Source organism: Oncorhynchus kisutch, linkage group LG11 (assembly GCF_002021735.2).
Source record: "Oncorhynchus kisutch isolate 150728-3 linkage group LG11, Okis_V2, whole genome shotgun sequence".
Taxonomy (NCBI): Eukaryota; Metazoa; Chordata; class Actinopteri; order Salmoniformes; family Salmonidae; genus Oncorhynchus; species Oncorhynchus kisutch.
This window is the reverse complement of record NC_034184.2, coordinates 44,827,479-44,848,458: the sequence shown is the minus strand read 5'-3', so window position 1 is coordinate 44,848,458 and position 20,980 is coordinate 44,827,479. Positions and strand designations below refer to the sequence as shown.

General features: G+C 41.9%; 1 protein-coding gene across 3 annotated transcripts in view; it reads right to left on the bottom strand.

Annotated features, from left to right (window-relative positions):
- inpp5a (inositol polyphosphate-5-phosphatase A) overlaps positions 1-20,980 on the bottom strand; it is a 185,552-nt gene that overhangs the window by 99,975 nt on the left and 64,597 nt on the right. For all 3 annotated transcript variants that reach the window (XM_031835845.1, XM_031835844.1, XM_031835843.1), the window contains exons 2-4: positions 13,961-14,002; positions 3,613-3,713; positions 2,550-2,637 (exon numbers count right to left, since the gene is read on the bottom strand). In XM_031835845.1, coding sequence (XP_031691705.1) covers positions 2,550-2,637; positions 3,613-3,713; positions 13,961-14,002 — 231 coding nt within the window. The remainder of the gene's footprint in view (positions 1-2,549; positions 2,638-3,612; positions 3,714-13,960; positions 14,003-20,980) is intronic.

Genomic DNA, 20,980 nt, shown 5'->3' with positions numbered 1-20,980 from the left:
GATGTGGAGGTTAAGGCTGGCCTGCATCCCTCACTGACGGTCTGCATCCAACACGGCCTCAATGCCTGATTGACGGACTTACTCTGGTATGGAGTTAGGACCACCGTGTGCTAAGTTGGACATAAATCTTAGTCCAGGTTATCACACAGGGGGGGGGCCTCTTTGACCAGATTAGCCTGTTGACATATTCGTCTCATCACAAATCAGAAGAATCAGCCAGTGCTTTCTTGGTAAATTAAAGAGGTGTGCTCAAATGACCCAAACAGAGATGCACCTCGCTGACACAGCTCGCACACACTCAGCCGTGTGCTTCATTAGGTATGGTGAGGCTGGCTGTGGCGAGAGGGAAGCATATGGCACTGCCATCCAGCCAGTGTACCTGACAGAGACAGACAGGTCAAGTAAACACTCCCTCGGGTCATTACCATACACTTTCACTACATTATAGCACACCCGCTCGCTGCCGCACTCACATAGATATCCCCGAAGGAAAACACACACCGGCTGCCATTACTGGTAGGCTCAGGGAGCCACACCGGGGTTGCCACTTACATTATCTGGAAATTGACAGGCAGAGCGGACAACTAACAATTACCCACGAGCAGAAATCGAAGTTTGAGTAAACAAATAGGAGTGATGTCATCCGGACTAAATGGCGAACCCTGTGTGAAGCGCACTGGAGAGAGTCTGTATCCTTACTGTCGCCCCGATTTGAATATCTATACACATATTAATTTTGTGGTTTGTATACATGCATACATACATACATACACATACATACATACACTTATTCAAGATATGAGAATGTAAAAAGGACCACACACAGCACACTGAATGTTGATCTTCGGTTCGTCTGCCGACCGTTCAGCACGCTGTGTTTTAAGGACCACCCGCTGGTGGATGTCTGACTGCCAACATCTTCATGCGATTCAACCTTCAAAATTGCAAATTACAGCCGGCACTCCGTTCAGAAGTGCTAAGTACTCTCGGCCCGGCGAACGCTATTGGCGTGTCGGAGCCTTAAATAAACTAGGGAGAAATAAAATCAAAAACAAATGGATATAGTCATCATCACCTAACCGAAATGGCAGTTAATTATTTTAGCAATAGGGCAAATGGTTCCAATACGTTCATAATAGGTTTATGAAAAGAGCATTTTTGACTGGTGGTGGTGGTGTGATTTACCACTGTTTGCTGTTAGGGAGGGAGAGCAGTGTACCGTAGTAATAATAACTCCTAGGATAGAAAGGAAAATCATGACAGACACGGCTCAGCAGTCAAGCCCACACTGACTGTTAGCGGGTTCCTTAAACCACATCTATTCCCTTCTCTTTATGGGCTCCAGAGCCAGAGAATTAACCATCACTTCACTTCTTCCAAATGTACTGTTGGGAGTGCAACGTTAGCAGCATTAAATGTGTGTCCCCCCAATGTGGGGGAAAGGGCCACGGTGTCCGGATGAAACTTTCAACTGGTATCGTCAACACTGAGTATCTGGCTCCACCTAGAGGCCATGCAATGCAACTGACGTGGAGTTGCGCATAATCTATAGAGGGAACAGGCCACAAAATTAACCGAGCAACAATTTGGCCCAAGCGTTGCACATCTTTGTGATAATTACATCACTGGGGCCTGAGGTTCCCTGCCATCCAGGACCTCTATGGCAGGCAGTGTCAGAGGAGGGCCCTAAAGATTGTCAAGACTCCAGCCACCCAAGTCATAGACTGTTCTCTCTGCTACCAATGCATCAAGTCTGGAACCAATAAGACCCTGAACAGCTTCTACCCCCAAGCTAGAAGACTGCTAAATAGTGAACCAAATAGCTGCACGGACGATCTGCATTTTGACCCTTTTTGCACTAACTCTGACTCATCACATACGCTGCTGCTACTGTTTACTATCCACCCTGTTGCCTAGTCACTCTATCCCGACCTATATGTACATATCTACCTCAATTACCTCGTACCCCTGTGTACATTGACTCGGTACTGGTACCCTGTGTATGTAGCCAAGTTATTGTTACTCACTGTGTATTTATTCCTTGTGTTACAATTTTTCAGAATATTTTTCTCTCTGCACTGTTGGGAAGGACCCGTAAGTAAGCCTACACCTGTTGTTTACGAAGCATGTGACAAATACAATTTGATAACACTTGAAAAGTTGCAGCTGGTTTGCAGATCCACAAGACATTCCATACCATCTAGCACCGCCTTGTGGCGGTCTACAATTATTGCGCATTCTAATAAAATACTGGGGTCCACGAAGCTGAGGAAAATGAGTCTGAGGGTTGAAGTCCCTCAAATAATTACTTGATTGAATTTCTTAATTCATGTCTTACTACCATCGGAGCTTCCCCAGCTTCAGCTTCCATCTTTCCCCTGCCATCTTAACTAAATGTCACCGATGTGTGTAAAGCGTTCTGCTGTGCAACACCCAGGCGAATACAGCCCGTCTGTTGCGAGTCAAGACTGTGTGCAGTAAACAAAGCTCTCCTGAGACTGAAAGGAAGAGGACCACTTAGCAAGGGCAAATGGACCAGCCGCACTTACTGTGAAATGCTCCTGGGATTTGTAGTTCTCGTCGAGGTAGACACGGACTCTGTTGTACTCCTTCATGGCATCACTGGACAGCAGCTCCCTAGAAGACAGAGGACACGTCACAATATGAAAATGTAGTTATTTCGTGTTCGTTGTTTCCGGTAGACTTCCAGTCATTGCGCTAACGCTAGTATGCAATGGCTCACGAAACTACCTTCAACTTCCTTCAAACGGCACGCAGAGAAATACAAATGGTGTCCATGACTTCCTCTGACTCTGGGCAGGGCTTAATTGACAAAATCTCACACTATCCCTTTAAGGGAGAAGAGATGAGGAAGAGGATATTTTGAGAGTATTGGGATATTCTGCTAAATCTGTTGAAGCCTCAGACAGTCTTCTGCTTATTTTAAAGATTTTTTTATTTAACCAGGCAAGCCAGTTAGGAACAAATTCTTATTTACCATGACCAAATTCTTATTTACCATGACCGGCTACCTGGCCAAACTCTAACGATGCTGGGCCATCTGTGCACCACCATATGGGACTCCCAATCACAGCAAGTTGTGATACAGCCTGGAATTGAACCAGGGTCTTTAGTGACACCTCTAGCATTGAGATGCAGTGCACACCTGGACACCCTAAATTGGTTGAAAAAAGATTCATCAAGAGAATCTTTCCAAATCCCCATTGACATAAAACGTTGTTATTCCATCCCATGAATAAACAAGATAGACTACATAAACAGGCCACGCAAATAAGCTTATGGTATTCTAGTACATCCGTTTAATTATATTAAATTCATAACCTTATGACCTTTAAAAAAACATTTTTTTTAAAGAACCACCAAAAATGAAACCAAATAAGGTATGTCACCAGAAGGTGGAGTTGTTCACTCATTTTCACAGAGTTTTTGGACATAGTTTTCCTGTGGACCAAGGTAGTGGGTGTTTCCTTGACAGAAAAATAGCCAACTTTAGTGATGATTATGAGGTATGAACACTAGAGTTGACTGCACCTCTTCAGTGAAGGGCAATTTGAAGTGGGACCATCGAGTGGAGGTTGCGAGGCCACTTACTTGACAAAACAATCCACGTGTGACATGGACGCTTCGTAGTTCTTCCCGCCCACCTCTTGACAGTGCACTGCGATGAAGTGTGGCCTGTGTGATTGAACAGTCTGCAAAGAAGAGAACAAGGCATGGAGTTAACTGTCTAGACCTCTACGTGATGGTTTCAGTATGAAAAAGATCATTTAATGCACTATAGGTTAAAGCCTGTAAGTAAGTATTTCACTGTAAGGTCTACACCTGTTGTATTCGGCGCACGTGATAAATAAACTTGGATTTGATCATCATTTACAACACAAGGAACTTCCCACCAAAATGATCTATCATTCTGAACTTAAGTTTGCAAACAGAAATGATACTGCCTTCCTCAAGAGAACACTGTTCTCTAAACATTCTACAGAGTCAGATCTCCACAAATAGCTGAAAAGGGATTTTAAAGTCACAACCAGGCAACAAGCCTAACCAAAAACCCCAAAAGCACCCATTTACAGCACATTGGAACCCTATAATAAGGTCTGGTGGTTTTGGAGTTTGACAGAAGCTGGGTAACACCCAAGACTGGGGGACAAACAACTAGCAGAGGCTAAGATACATTACAGCCAACAGGGAAAAATCATCCCAGCTACTGTACAGTATAGTATCAGACAGATGTGTCTGTGTGCAGGGTGTGACAGACAACGTTGGGAGTTTTAGACGTCTCACTAGATCAATAACGAGTCTCTCGCTATTGGGAAATGTTATGTCAGAATACGGGAAACACTACAGAAAATACACGTTCCAGAACATAGCCCTGTCACAAAATATAAGGTACATGAATGAAGAGATGTTGGCAATCTACACTGCGCTACACAAACACCTTGTCCCGGATCTGTTGGGGTCGTCTCGGCAATTTCTATAGTCATTGGTAAACAGCACAAACAGATCTGGGATCAGGCTAACAAATACCTGGTCAGAGAAGGAGAGCACTCAGAGCAGAGGGAGAGACGTTACACAGTCATTTCCACTCCAGTCACATGACCTCTCCCATGCCCCCCCCCCTCCCCTAACACTAAGAGGTGTTTGTGAGTGCACTGCCACCAAGCCCAGAGTGTTCAGGGGTGCTGACCCGTAACGGAAAAATCCATTGCTGAGTGAATTACAGTGCTCAGAGGCACTCACAGGGTCGAGCTATGGATGGTGGGCAGGCCATAGATCACCATCACCCAGGATATGTGGCCTGGGACAGCGTTAAGCCTGGGACAGCTCCAGGCCTGAAGGCCTACTCTGGCCCTACTTCACTCCCCCGCCTGCATTATTCTCACTAAATGCTAAATCTAATAAAAGTAATGTATGGCAATAACACTATGGATTTTCCATCCACCTATGGCTTGTCACTTAGCTGGATGACCCAGAGACTGGGCCCCTAAGAACCAGGGTTCTCAAACTTAGAAAGATTAGTGGACCTATCAGCTCCCACTGAAAAGGTCAGACTCTCAAGGAGCTTTAGCTAGAAGTTACATTGTGTGTGAGCCTGTGGGCATGTGAGAGGGAGAATGCAAGACTGTGTGTATTTTGTGTTTTGCATCTGTCCAAGTGTGGGTTTTCTGTTTGTTTTTCCAGGCAGTGTAACTCCAGCTCTCGATTCCCATGCAGACTCATAATCCTGAAGACTAATTTAATCCTACTACTTTAATCAGAAATGCTATTGATAGAAAAGGTCAAACAAGAACAACTATTCAAGTTTCTGAAGACCAACCAAACAACCCTCAGCAGCACTTTTTACTCTATCGGTTCATTTTGATTTCAAACTAAGAGTTCGAGTTGACAGATTGATTTTCAATATGAGGGCAATAAAACACACTTTGTGTACAGTCTTGTCAGCCTTAAAGGGATAGTTCCCCCAAATTACAAAATTATACATTGGTTTACTCTGTAAGCAGTCTATGGAAAAAGGTATGACAGCAATTAATGCTTTAGGTTAAGTTCCCCTGGTACGGTTTCCACATGCTAATGTTTTGGCTTTTGTGGCACAAATCCTATTCGAGTCATGGGGACCGATATTAGCACTTTTTCACACATCATGTCCAAGTCATCCAAAAGTACTTAAAATGTATTTTGAAGCTCAACTAAGTCAATTATATACTATTAAACATGATGCGTGAAAAATTCAAATATTGGTCCCATGATTTGAACGGGATTTGTGCCAAATGCTAAAATGTTAGCATGTTGAAACAATGCCAGGGAAACTAAACCAAATCATGTCCATAGACTGCTTACAGGGTGAGGAAACCAATATGTAATTTGGGTGAACCATCCCTTTAAGAGCAGTAAAGACAGTTGCTATATGGTGATGCCTTTAGACCACACAGTGGTGATGGACACGGGTACCAAAACAGGGATAATCTATCCATCTTGTTTGTCAAAGGGGTGCGTCCAGTCGTCCGCTCTCCCCCTCCATCCTGATTCCTCTGAGGTTCCCTTAATAATGGCAATAACATATCTCCATCATCTAAAATTGCAAACCATGGAAGGCACTGGATTTCTTTGACGGCCAAACAATGTCATATATGCCATTACCATTGAGCACAATATAAAATAATCATTAGGCTTAGCCCATTATTCTGGTTCTCAGTTTGGAAACATTTTACATTTCGACCAATACCTAACTGGAACACAACACACATCATTGACCTCCATCAGTCCAAATCCATGTATAGTAGCCTGCATCTAAGCTCACGCCGATTCACACTACGGCGTTGAACGAAGCGCCGTTTATTGGGTCTGATATTTTTTTGCAAGCCCAGTACAGCTTGGCACAGTTTTGGCTTAGCAGTGTAAAAAGGGTATAAGATCCACAGAACTTAAGTGACCACTGGCTCAACGTTTCAAGCCCACCACGTCCACAGCTAGCCTAACTTGGCTGCTATCAGACCAAATTGTCCAATGTGTGTCGCCACAGGAGCCTGGGTTCTGCATAAGATGGAGCCGGAGAAGAAGGCTGATGTTTTACGTGTCCCTATCCAATTGTGGTTTCTTTGTTCGCTTCTTTGCGTTGTTAGTAACTTATTTTGTACATAATGTTGCTGGACATCAGAAGTGCAATTACACACTTATCTCATGATAAGCTGTAGACCACACTATCTACCTAGGGAGTTTATCTGTATTTTTCGTAGCTGTCAACATACCACCACAGACCGATGCTGGCACAAAGGCCACACTCAATGAGCTATATTCCGCCCTAAGCAAACAGGTAAACGCTCAGGCAGAGGCAGCGCTCCTAGTGGCCGGGGACTTTAATGCAGGGAAATTTAAATCAATTTTACCACATTTCTATCAGCATGTTAAATGTGCAACCAGGGGGGAAAAAATCTCTAGACCATCTTCACTCCACACAGAGATGCGTACAAAGTTCTCTCTCGCCCTCCATTTGGTAAATCTGACCACAATTCTATCCTCCTGATTCCTGCTTACAAGCAAAAATTAAAGCAGAACACACCAGTGACTAGATCAATAAAAATGTGGTCAGTTGCAGCAGATGCTAAGCTACAGGACTGTTTTGCTAGCATAGACTGGAATATGTTCCGGGATTCGTCCGATGCCATTGAGGAGTACGCCAGATCAGTCATTGGCTTCATCAATAAGTGCATCGATGACGTCACCCCCACAGTGACTGCACGTACATACCCCAACCAGAAGCCATGGATTACAGGCATCATCTGCACTGAGTTAAAGGTTAGAGCTGCGCTTTCAAGGAGAGGGACTAACAAGGAAGCTTATAAGAAATCCCGCTGTGCCCTCCGATGAACCATCAAACAGGCAAAGCGTCAATACAGGACTAAGATGAAATCGTACTACACCGGCTCTGACACTCGTCAGATGTGGCAGGGCTTGCAAACCATTACAGACTACAAAGGGAAGCACAGCCGAGAGCTGCCCAGTGACACAAGCCTACCAGACGAGCTAAACTACTTCCATGCTCGCTTCGAGGCATAAAACACAGAAACATGCATTAAAGCACCAGCTGTTCCGGGGAAACTGCGTAATCACGCTTTCCGCAGCCAACGCAAGACCTTTAAACAGGTCAACATTCACAAAGTCGCAATCCCAGACAGATTACCAGGACATGTACTCCAAGCATGCGCTGACCGACTGGCAAGTGTCTTCACTGTTATAGTAGCAAAGGGGATGACTAGCAGGTGTCCACATACTTTTGTCATGTAGTGTGTATCCTATCAATTATGGCACAAGACGCACACACCATTGAATGTTTTTACAAGTGAATTCCATGCCAGATGTTTTTTAAAGACTCACGATGCATATGGCAACAAAAAAAGCCCACTTTTCTCTGGATCTAGGGAGGCTGAGTACTACTTCATGGTACTGATTAGGAGGTGGAAAATAATGTGGCTGGAGAGTGTGACACAGTGTGCGGAGGGGGGATAAAAATGGGCTTCTGAACGGGCACGTGATGTGATGAGAAGTCTTTCCTAGACACTGAACTCTGTCCACCTGTTGCTGTACATTCAATCAACAGTCTTTACAACACTGATTCTATCTACAAATCACACTCACAATCGCTCACAGACAGGCTCACACACACAGACACAGTCTTTTAATACATTTTGAGTCACTCTCCCCTCACAAGTGAGAAAGTGCACACACACACAGTAAATCAGAAGAAACACATTATGTTGAAGATTTAATTATATTGTTATAACTTATAATAAATTAGCCATGTACTAATTACCCTAGAAATAACTCCTATTTAATAGATCTAACAAGTCACGTGTTTGGATGAGCCCGGGAGTATCCTGTGAGGCCAATGGCCCGTGACAGCCGGGTAAGGTTTCCAATGCAAATAGATTGAGGGATCAATCAACTCAGCATAACGCAATTCAAAGCATTGTTTATACTGCACTCTAGTGCCGGGATACCATTTCACTCCATTGCACATGTGGAGCAGGCAAATGCCCTGCTTTGCCTGAAGATTACTCCAGTCAGTCGGTGCCACTCTGTGTGCCAGCCCAGTGGACTAGTGAAAGCTGCCTGGATGCCCATCAGATCCACGCTTACTGAACAAACAGTAACACACATGATTAAATCCTTCATATTATTAAAATTATTAATGCCTAGCCTTGCATGATGGTATACACTTGTCATTTGTATACTCTGGTCTCATCTGCAGGCAGGGAGGTTGACCGCATTACTGCTTTGGGAGTGTTTGAACAGAATGTATGTCTCTGATACTAATCAAGCGTTGTCCAAAGACCACATTTTATTTCCTGAAGCTGCCTTTCGAGGAACACCCTGAAGCAAAGGCTTGTATCAACAGTAAGCTAGTTCCTTGAGTGGGACACACACACACACACACACAGCAGGGCAAACTTGCAGGATGTCCTTTAGATTGTAACAACCGAAAAAGCAGTTAAACAGCTTTGTTCAGGATGTTGCCGTTGCCACCTCTCTGTATCTGATGGCCCGATTTCACAAGGACCTTCAAACTACCCTCCATAAAAACATAAGCAATCTTAACAAAATAGTCATTCCAGATGTGGTTTGCTGCAGTGCGAGTTACATTCCAAAACTATCAAGTATAGTGGGACATTGGACTATTTCTCAATATGAACTCTTTTTGACCCACTGTCTAAACTGTACCACTTCCAACCACAAAGTCAACTGTTTTAAAGAATGTATACCAATGGGGCAAAGATCATAATATTGATGCTGCAATTCAAAAATTGCTTGCATCATCTATTCCTTACCACACAAACTTCCTTACAACAGACACCGGTCTTCTCGCATCTGTTGATAGTGTGTGTGAATGAGAGAGATTACAATATGTGTGCTAAGCTGATATACAAGTAACTTAGAGAGCCATGTGAGTAGGGGCAGGCTAACATAGTCGTGAGCCTTGCAACGCTACACTATGAGCTCTAGCATACACTGGTGCTGTTCTGTCCCAGTTGCCCTAGGAGTACACAGTATGGTGCTGCTTTCCATGACGTCACCCAGCAGCACACCACATAGCTGGCATGAGCCTGCAGGCCTGCCTAGCTCACACAGCAGGGGCACACCTCTTTCTATCTCATTCACTCTTCCTTTCTCTCGCTCTCTCACACAGACACACACGCAAGACTCACACCCACCCCCCCCCCCCCCACACACACACACACACAAAAACACCCACAGAAAAACACACTTAAATCCTGAGGCAATCAACCTGTCCACGCATGCCTCAGGGTTAATTCACTGTCATAATCGCACACAGCGAGAGCATGGTGAACAACTGACAAACTAAGGCGCAAATGAAGAACCCAGCTGACTCCATGACTTCTCGACTACTATATCTAATGTATGAAGGGGAGAGACCAATAGGAAATTCTGTGTTTGTGATCATCTTGAGCTCATCTGCATTTGCGTCACTTCAAAACCAAAGCACCGCGAAAAATAGTTACGAAAATAATATGCAAATTCAGAACAATGTGCAAATGTTCACATTTGATTTTGGCTGTGTTTTTGTGCATCTGAAAGTAAAACGAAAATGTGTTGACTGTCAAACAGTGTTCAGGTGGTGTTAGCATTGGTTTATGTGTGTGACGTGTGAAAGACGGGGGGGCAGGCTTGATTTTGACACATCCACAATGTTTTCTAAGAACAGTCACTTCTGTCACCACACTCAGTGTGTGTGTGTGTGTGTGTGTGTGTGTGTGTGTGTGTGTGTGTGTACAGTGGGGCGAAAAGGTATTTAGTCAGCCACCAATTGTGCAAGTTCTCCCACTTAAAAAGATGAGAGAGGCCTGTAATTTACATCATAGGTACACTTCAACTATGACAGACAAAACGAGGGAAAGAAAATCTGAAAATCACATTGTAGGATTTTTTATGAATTTATTTGCTAATTATGGTGGAAAATAAGTATTTGGTCACCTACAAACAAGCAAGATTTCTGGCTCTCACAGACCTCTAACTTCTTCTTTAAGAGGCTCCTCTGTCCTCCACTCGTTACCTGTATTAATGGCACCTGTTTGAACGTGTTATCAGTATAAAAGACACCTGTCCACAACCTCATGGCCAAGACCAAAGAGCTGTCAAAGGACACCAGAAACAAAATTGTAGACCTGCACCAGGCTGGGAAGACTGAATCTGCAATAGGTAAGCAGCTTGGTACGAAGAAATCAACTGTGGGAGCAATTATTAGGAAATGGAAGACATACAAGACCACTGATCTCCCTCGATCTGGGACTCCACGCAAGATCTCACCCCGTGGGGTCAAAATCATCACAAGAACGATGAGCAAAAATCCCAGGAGGGACCTAGTGAATGACCTGCAGAGAGCTGGGACCAAAGTAACAAAGCCTACCATCATTTACACACTACGCCGCCAGGGACTCAAATCCTGCAGTGCCAGACGTGTCCCCCTGCTTAAGCCAGTACATGTCCAGGCCCGTCTGAAGTTTGCTAGAGAGCATTTGGATGATCCAGAAGATTGAGAGAATGTCATATGGTCAGATGAAACCAAAATATAACATTTTGGTAAAAACTCAACTTGTTGTGTTTGGAGGACAAAGAATGCTGAGTTGCATCCAAAGAACACCATACCTACTGTGAAGCATGGGGGTGGAAACATCATGCTTTGGGGCTGTTTTTCTGCAAAGGGACCAGGATGACTGATCCGTTTAAAGGAAAGAATGAATGGGGCCATGTATCGTGAGAAAACCTATCAGCAAGGGCATTGAAGATGAAACGTGGCTGGGTCTTTCAGAATGACAATGATCCCAAACACACCGCCCGGGCAACAAAGGAGTGGCTTCGTAAGAAGCATTTCAAGGTCCTGGAGTGGCCTAGCCAGTCTCCAGATCTCAACCCCATAGAAAATCTTTGGAGGGAGGTGAAAGTCCGTGTTTCCCAGCGACAGCCCCAAAACATCACTGCTCTAGAGGAGATCTGCATGGAGGAATGGGCCAAAATACCAGCAACAGTGTGTGAAAACCTTGTGAAGACTTAAAGAAAACATTTGACCTCTGTTATATACCCTTTGTTGGCAATGACAAAGTATTGAGATAAACTTTTGTTATTGACCAAATACTTATTTTCCACCATAATTTACAAATAAATTCATTTAAAAATCCTACAATGTGATTTTCTGGACTTTTCTCATTTTGTCTGTCATAGTTGAAGTGTACCTATGATGAAAATTACAGACCTCTCTCATCTTTTTAAGTGGGAGAACTTGCACAATTGGTGGCTGACTAAATACTTTTTTGCCCCACTGTACCAACAAAAAAGTTAATTTACCCGAGTCTTAAATAAGCCATACAGTAACCTCTTTTTTTTACCTACTCAGTTTAAATCAAAGAACAGGTGACTTGAATGATGACTACAGAAAGCATTATGCAGAAAATACTTCTGTCAGCACAAACACCTGTTTAAAGCAGGCGACAGTGTATTTAAAAAAATATATATAATAATAATTTTTAAATGAGGCTGATCCACGTGTATCAGTGTATCTCTCGGGCTGTTTGTCTGCATGTGTAACTATATATATCCTGGTCTTTCTGGCTCTGTGTAAATCCACATCTCTCACTGTGAATGTGACTGTGTGCTTATCCTTGTGTCTACGGCTGTGCTTGTATCCACACGTCTCCATGGCTTTGTGCGAATGGATGCATATCATTATCAACGCGTTTCTACGGTTGGCTGTGAACGTGTGTATCAGCGTCTCATGACTCAGTGAACAGTACGGGTAGCACTATCAACGTTTCTCTCTGGCTGTGTGTGACTGAGTATGTATCCATAGATGCGAGGCAGCAGCAGGGCCCTCAGCAGCCCAGAGACATAACTATCACACACACCATGGCCAGATGGCGACCAGGGACGATAAGGAGAGGCAGCATGCGGCCTCTAATCCCTTACTTCCACCAGATAGGAGATCAAGAGAGACGCAGGGCCCACTGAATCACTCATTGGATACGCGCACTGCACACCACTGCGCATGGATACCATCTCTACTCGCTCACTGCCACTTGCTACCGCAGTGATTCCGTTCCACAAGCTAGGAGAGACATGGGCCGACTGAAGCCCTCCCTTTCTGGTCAGAGTCACCCCTCACTGCACACCACTGTAGAGTACACCATCTCTACTCACTCATCGCCACCATGACTTCTCCACTGTGTCGGTCATAGTGATACTACAGCCCAGCTGTGTCTAAGTTTAAACACAGTGCTAAGGGAGAAATCGCACACCTTGAAGCGCACTGTTCCAAGACATTAACCTGTGGCGTACTACTGTAAGTTACATGGCAAGGTCTTCGGTGTAATGCAGTGTAGTTTGTGTATGTGTGTGTGCAGTTAACCTGAACTAAGCCTATGTCTAATCCTCTTACCATTAAACAGCTGACCTGTAGCTGCTCTCTGTGCTTCCACAACCTTGGCTTGGCACATAACCAGTAGGCACAAACATGCATAATTCTAATACACACCTGACAACTAAACTCATGCTACTCTTATTGGCATATAAGGCAATGGTCCATCTTCCTAATGGAATACAGAACAGGAGTACCCTCTTCACACTACTGAGCCAAATTAAGCCGGATCAAGCTGAGCTGTACTGCACTCGCATCTGCTACAGTTGCTGGAATGGTGCTGGTGAGGAAAATATGTTAAGAAAATATACGAGAAAAATGTAAATCCAAGACATTCCATTTAGTATATGTTAAGTTTTGTATGGTAACTAGCTAGGTGGCTAACATTAGCTAGTTGGGTAATGTTAACTAGGCTAGGGGTTAGGGTTACGGTAGCTAAAAGTGTTAAGGTTCGGTTTAGGGGAAGGATTACCTAACATGCTAAGTAGTTGCAAAGTAGCTAAAAAGGTTGTAAGTTGTTGAAAAGTTGCTAATTAGCTGAAATGCTAAAGTTGCCTGTGATGAGATTCCAACTTGCAATCTTTGGGTTCCCATCTACCCTGACTACCCACCCTACTTTTGTTTTTTGCCTTAAGTAACCATCGGTCTTATGTAACCATACCAACCATAACATATCATACTAATTTGCTTGCCCCGAATTGACTTATACTATGTTACGTATAGTCTATGAGACCAGGCTGGTGCAACAGCTGTCTGCCTATCTATCTATCTGAATTGACTTCCCCTGCTAGAGAGGAAAAAGTTGTGGTTTCTCAGATGTTCCTATGTAGATCAAAGGTAAGATATGACACAGCCTGTGCTCTTTTCTCCTCAAAGCAACTATCACTCAATGAGTCAAACACAGCCACATGACTACGATAAAGCGCTAGAAATGCAAAGAGCAGATGGGCCTAGAGAAGAGTTGTACATGTCTGTATTCAGCACTGTGTCAATATGAAGACGATAGGTTCAACGTACCTGGTAGAATTCCCGCAGCCATGTCTTCTGTAGGTTATCAGGCTGAAAACACAAGATAAACTCTGTCAGTCAGGTGATTTTGACAATGTATTTTATATGACTCTAGAAAAAATTACTTTGTCTATTCTTTTAAATTCCTATTACTAGCGACTCAAATAAGAACTTCCAGTATAAAAAAAAAGAATTCCTCTTGATCAAAAGAGGGTCATACCAGCAATGCCATAATAGAATAGATCTCAACAATATTACTAAAATTACTTTGGGCCTGCTTCAACGGCTTTTACAGGTAGGTAAGTATTGTTAAATGAGAACTGATTTCAAATTGTAACATATTATGCAAATGTGGTATGTCTAAACATGAATATTCAATTACATTGAAATGAATGTGTTTTCAGATGGTGTATAGTGTAATGTCCTTAACTTGTTATGGCTGCAATCCCACTAAAGGGATAAGTGTCATCAACAACCGCTGAATATCACAGCACTACATTCAATAAATATTATTACAAATATTTATATTCATGAAATCAGAAGTGCAATATAGGAAAACACAGCTTAGCCTTTTGTTAATCCACCTGTTGTGTCAGATTTTGAAATGATGCTTTACAGCGAAAGCTATCCAAGCGTTTGTGTAAGTTTATCGATCGCACGACAAAACATTAAGTACACTTAGCATCAGGTAGCTTGGTCACGAAAATCAGAAAAGCAATCAAATTAATTGTTTACCTTTGATGATCTTTGGATGTTTTCACTCACGAGACTCACAGTTAAAAAACAAATGTTCCTTTTGTTCCATAAAGATTATTTATATATTCAAAATACCTCCGTTTGTTTGGCGCGTTATGTTCAGAAATCCACAGGAAAGAGTGGTCACGACAATGCAGACGAAAATTCCAAATAGTTTCCATAATGTCCACAGAAATATGTCAAACGTTTTTTATAATCAATCCTCAGGTTGTTTCGAAAATATATAATCGATAATATATCAACCGCAAATGTCCTTCACAGTAGGAGGGAAAAGCAATACCTATCCAAACTCTGTTGCGCGAGCAAAACTCATGTGACCACTTGATGCAATGTTATCCTTCTGGCTCATTTTTCAAAATAAAAGCCTGAAACTATGTCTGAAGACTGTTGACACCTTGAGGAAGCGATAGGAAAAGGAATCTGGTTCATATCCCTTTAAATCCAGCAAAGGGAGGCTATGGAACATGGAGTTTTCAAAATAGAAGCCACTTCCTGTTTTGATTTTCCTCAGGGTTTCGCCTGCAATATCAGTGCTGTTATACTCACAGACAATATTTTGATAGTTTTGGAAACTTTAGAGTGTTTTCTATCAAATACTAATAATAATATGCATATATTAGCAACTGAGACTGAGGAGCTGGCCGTTTACAATGGGCACCTTTTCATCCAAGCTACTCAAAACTGCCCCTGCAGCCATAAAAAGTTAACTTTCAAACGATTGAGGTTTTTCCACCATGTTTCTACATTTTCAGACAATACATGACAGTGATGTTTTTTAGTTTTTTTACTATTATAGGCATTATTTTATAGGCCTCTTTTCATCTGAATATTGATTAATTGACCACATGGGTCATGAAATGTGGTTTAAACAATTTGTTACTAATATAGTGTGTTGTCAACAATTCAAATGATATTTTTCACCAGATTTAACCCATACTTTTTACTGACATACACTAACATTCAAAGGTTTGGGGTCACTTAGAAATGTCCTCGTTTCCATGAAAACATACATGAAATGAGTTGCAAAATGAATAGGAAATATAGTCAAGACATTGAGGTTAGAAATAATGATTTTTAATTGAAATAATAATAGTGTCCTTAAAACTTTGCTTTCGTCAAAGAATTCGCCATTTGCAGCAATTACAGCCTTGCAGACCTTTGGCATTCTAGTTTTAATTTTGTTGAGGTAATCTGAAGAGATTTCACCCTATGCTTCCTGAAGCACCTCCCACGAGTTGGATTGGCTGGATGGGCACTTCTTACGTACCATACAGTCAAGCTGCTCCCACAACAGCTCAATAGGGTTGAGATCCGGTGACTGTGTTGCCACTCCATTATAGATCGAATACCAGCTGACTGCTTCTTCCCTAAATAGTTATTGCATAGTTTGGAGCTGTGCTCTGGGTCATTGTCCTGTTGTAGGAGGAAATTGGCTCTAATTAAGCCAGGGTATGGCATGGCGTTGCAAAATGGAGTGACAGCCATCCTTCTTCAAGGTCCCTTTTACCCTGTACAAATCTCCCACTTTACCACCACCAAAGCACCCCCAGACCATCACATTGCCTCCACCATGTTTGACAGATGGTGTCAAGCACTCCTCCAGCATATTTTCATTTTTTCTACATCTCACAAATGTTCTTCTTTGTGATCCGAACACCTCAAACTTACACTTTTTTCAATCATCCTCTGTCCAGTGTTCTTTTGCCCATCTTAAACGTTTCTTTATATTGGCCAGTCTGAGACATGTCTTTTTCTTTGCAACTCTGCCTAGAAGGCCAGCATCTTCACTGTTGACATTGAGACTGGTGTTTTGTGGGTAGTATTGAATGAAGCTGTTAGTTGAGGACTTGTGAGGTGTCTGTTTCTCAAACTAGACATTTAATGTACTTGTCCTCTTGCTCAGTTGTGCACCGGGGCATCCCACTTCTATTCTCCACTTTCTGGAGGAAGCAGAGTATGATAGTAAAGACAATTCTGGCATTTGATTGCAAATGTGTGGAGGGAGACGAAAAGAGAACAGACAGAAAGGCTGTTGTGTAAAACACATCTCCGGATTACATCTTCAAACTAAGGGCAACCATGGCCTCCGTGACAGAGAGGGAGATGAGTTCATCCATGTAAACAGGTAAGAAGAGAGTCTAGATAGCGAAATGTTTTTCTTTTATTAAACATTTCTAATTGTCAGAAAGTTGTTTTGTCGCAAGTTAAAGCATACTGATAGCTAGCTAGCTAAAGTTACATGTATAAACTGTGTAGTAATGTTATTCATATCTCAGAGCCATTTGCATTGCTAGTTATAGTCTAATGTTAGCTAGCTAACTAACACTGAACCTAGTTGGATAGCATTAGCTACCTGCAGGGTAGTAACGTTATGAGATAGGAATATGGTTTATTCTTTAGCTAGCTAGCTGTCTAAACAAAAGTCTCCAATATGCAAGTAACCATTTCACTGTACCGTTTACACCTTCTGTATCCTGTGCACATGACAAATAAATGTTGATACAGTGTGTGTTTACCAGAGAGGGTAATGTGAATAACAACATGACCTGCAAAGTCAAAGTCAAATAAGGATATAACGTTAGGCCAACGATAGTGTCCAAGTTCTAAGATTCTCCGGTAGAATGCTCTGCTTTTATTTCGTCACACTCAGAACGGTAAGATATTTTCTGTAATTAGCTCGCCATTAATTTGTAAGTAATGATCTTGTGAGTTCATTTTAATGTAATAATGAATAAAAATGAACTAAAGTTAAGACGATGTCAGCTATATGGTATGGTCATTATTTGAACTGGCTAATCAGCTAACTTAAACTATAAACAAACCTAAACATTGTTTAGAAAGTTGCTTTTAGTTGCCTGGTTTGTTAGATTGACATAGTAAATTCATTTTTAAATGGATGGGTTTATTGATGTTAAAATACACCAGGTATGCTATTTTGTTTTTGTGTTTATGCTTTTTCATAACGACAACGACAAGTTTGACGTAGACAGTAGAATGTTCACGATGTCCCTGCGACAACTGTCTACAGACATGTAGATAGACGTAGTATTAAACAGTCTTTAGTCTTGAAATCTTTGGTTGTTTAGTACACTACCATACACACTCTGTTTAGCACATGGCCTCACATGTGAATCCTTAAAGAGATGGGTGGGGATAACACTTAAGAGGGTGTGAACCATGCTGAATGGGTGTAGACAAAGAAGAGCTCTCCAGTAGGTGTACCAAAACATTCAAGAGCCATTTTCTCAAAAGTGGGGTTACAAGTTTATCAACTTCCAAAGCAGAATTACTTTCCCATTGTTCCTTAACTGCAGTGTATGATATACCATTTTCTAGCCGAGTATCTACTTTTATCCAATGTAAAAACACACCATTTCAGATTTTGCTACATAAGACCAAATCGTCAGTCACATATGGTTAAGCACATTTTTACATTAACTATTTATTGTAATATTCCTACTAACAGGAATGGTGCAATATTAATCCCTCACCATCTGAATTCCTGCCTTTTTATCCCATTGGTGATGATTGAGATTTCTTTCTGCCCTCTGAGTGGGCAAAGTTAAAGTGCCATGACACAGAATTGCAGCATCCGATCGGGTACAAATTATGCTAATTGATGCAGGAGGGCTGGAGGAGTTGACCGATCAAGGTCCAGTGAAAATGTTTTTCAAAATCCATTTGAAAACATGCTCTACCAGCTGGTTGAGAATAGGGTTAAATGACACATTGTTGAGAAACGTTCTGTTCTCCTCCCTTTTTCTCACTGTTGCAAATACACTCTCATATACTTCTCTCACACAGACGGGCGGGAGGCAGGTAGCCTAGCACTTAGAGCATTGAACCAGTAACCAAAAGGTCGCTGGTTCGAAAACCCCAGCAGACAAGGCGGAAAAATATGTCAATGTGCCTTTGAGCAAGGCACTTAACCCTCATTTGCTCCAGGGGCGCCATACTATTATGGCTGACCCTGTAAAACAACACATTTCACTGCACCTATATGGTGTTTGTGATAATAAAACATCTCTTTTATTTTTCTTGACACACGTCTAACAAATGAGGGGACGGTTAGCATTCAGTCATATCATGGTAATACACAGGACAATAGCCTAGTGGCATGCGGCCGATTCCATGGAAAAGTCAACCTGAGCATGTCCAAATAAAGTGAGTCATTTCCAAATAAAACCATGTTCATAATCATCCTGAAGGTCTATATGTACCAACCAACTCGATTTGGTCTTATGTAGCAAAATTTGAAATGGTGTATTTTATATTGGATAAAAGTAGAGACTCCGAGCTAGAAAAGTGTATATTCATACACGACAGTTGAGGAACAATGGGAAAGTAATTCTGCTTTTGAATGTTTTGGTTCACCTACTAGAGAGCTCTTCTATGTCTATACCCATTCAGCATCATTCACACCCTCTTATGCTTTAGCCCCACTCATCTCTTTAAGGATTTGCACGTGAGGCCATGTACTAAACAACCAAAGACTTCAAGTCTAAAGGCTGGTCTATACTATGGGTGTTTTTGTAAATTTAAAAGTGTGCTCTGGGCATTCGAAAACTCAGAGAGCTGTCAGATTGTCTGTTTGTAAATTCAGAGTGTTTCACTCTTGAAGTGTTCACTGGACGCTCTGGCAGAGGAGTAGGGTTGATCCAAGCGTTCTGTCCTAACAGCAGCACCGTCGGCTAATGCTGGCTAGCTACTTTCAGAGACAAATGAGAGAACAGCTCACTGACCATTTTACTTTCCTTAGCAGTGATGGTTAGGCTTGTTCTATGTTATCCAGGGTGATGGTGACTGCAACTGTGATGTAGGCAAAAATGTAATTATGCTTTTTGCCAACGTTTACTGACACCGGCCATATTCAACAGGTGTTGAGCGTTCATAAATGTGTCAGTTATTCTGAGAACAAATTCAACAGTTGTCACAGTGACATCATGAACATTCTATCGAAATGGTTACTTGCATTGTGGAGTTTTGTTAAGTCATGTAGCTAGCCAGCTAAACAATGAACCATAATCCCAACTCATTACGTTACTACCCTGCATGAATCTGCAGGTAGTTAATCAACCAGGTTCAATGTTAGCTAGCTAACATTAGACTATAACTAGCAATAGCAAATGGCCCTGAAATACGAATAATATTACTACACATGCACGTAACATTAGCTAACTGCCTAACAGTAGGCATTAACTCAAAATAAAAACAACATTCTGACAAAATCGGAAACGTGTAATATCTGAAAATATTAGTTAGCTAGACTATCTGACTTGGATGGACACTTCTCCCCCTCTTATACGGATGCCATGGTTGCCCTTAGTTTGAAGATGTAATCCGGGTGTTTTATACAACAGCCTTCTGTGTGTTCTCTTTTCGACTCCGTTTGCATATTTGCAATCATATTCTCCATCCCTTAGCTATCATACTCTAATTCCACTTATTTCAAAACTCGGACCTCCAGAATGTGGAGAGCAACACTTCTGCATTTCTACTACGTGATATCTTAAAAAAAAAAGCTGTGCTAGAAAGGATTACCTACACATACTGACCAGCTCAATTAGACAGAAGAGTGCTACATGGCAGACCCTCTCGGCATGTCCAGCCCACTCATCATCTCAGCCAATCATGGCTAGCAGGAAAGTTGCTCTTTTTTTCTATGGCTAAATCAACTAGGCTCGAAATGTACATTTTGTATTCATATTTACAGATGGAATAAAAGTTTGTTATTAAGGCACATGAAAGTTCACGTTCTAGAAGGCATATCTGGCAAAAAACGCAATTTGTAGTGACAAGCGACATACACATAGTTTCCTGAAACGAGTCACATATGTTGCCGTGTAGACTTTATTTGAAAAGTTTAAATAGGAAATTGTATGACTTTTAACCATTACAGAGCAGGATGCCAAGTCTAAAAAAATACTTTTCAGTGTTTTTCCATTCACAACTGTCATGTTAGTTATGAAGCAACACAGACTAAATTAAAGTGCCTTTGTTTGTGAGTTCTACATTTCTCTGGAGTATAGGTGGTGACCAGGACAGGCAATGTAACATACTGTACATCATTTTTAAAGATTTATTTTTTGTAAAACATAGACCTTCCACTGGAGCATATTAAAACTCTCTCACGTAGAGCTAATTACCATCCAAGTTTAATACGGTCTATAATTGTTTCTCTTTTCATTGTCAGTATTGTTTTCAGCATCATGATATCAGTTAAATCCGTAACGGTCGTCAATGTAAGAGATATCAAGAAATTTGTGACTTGTT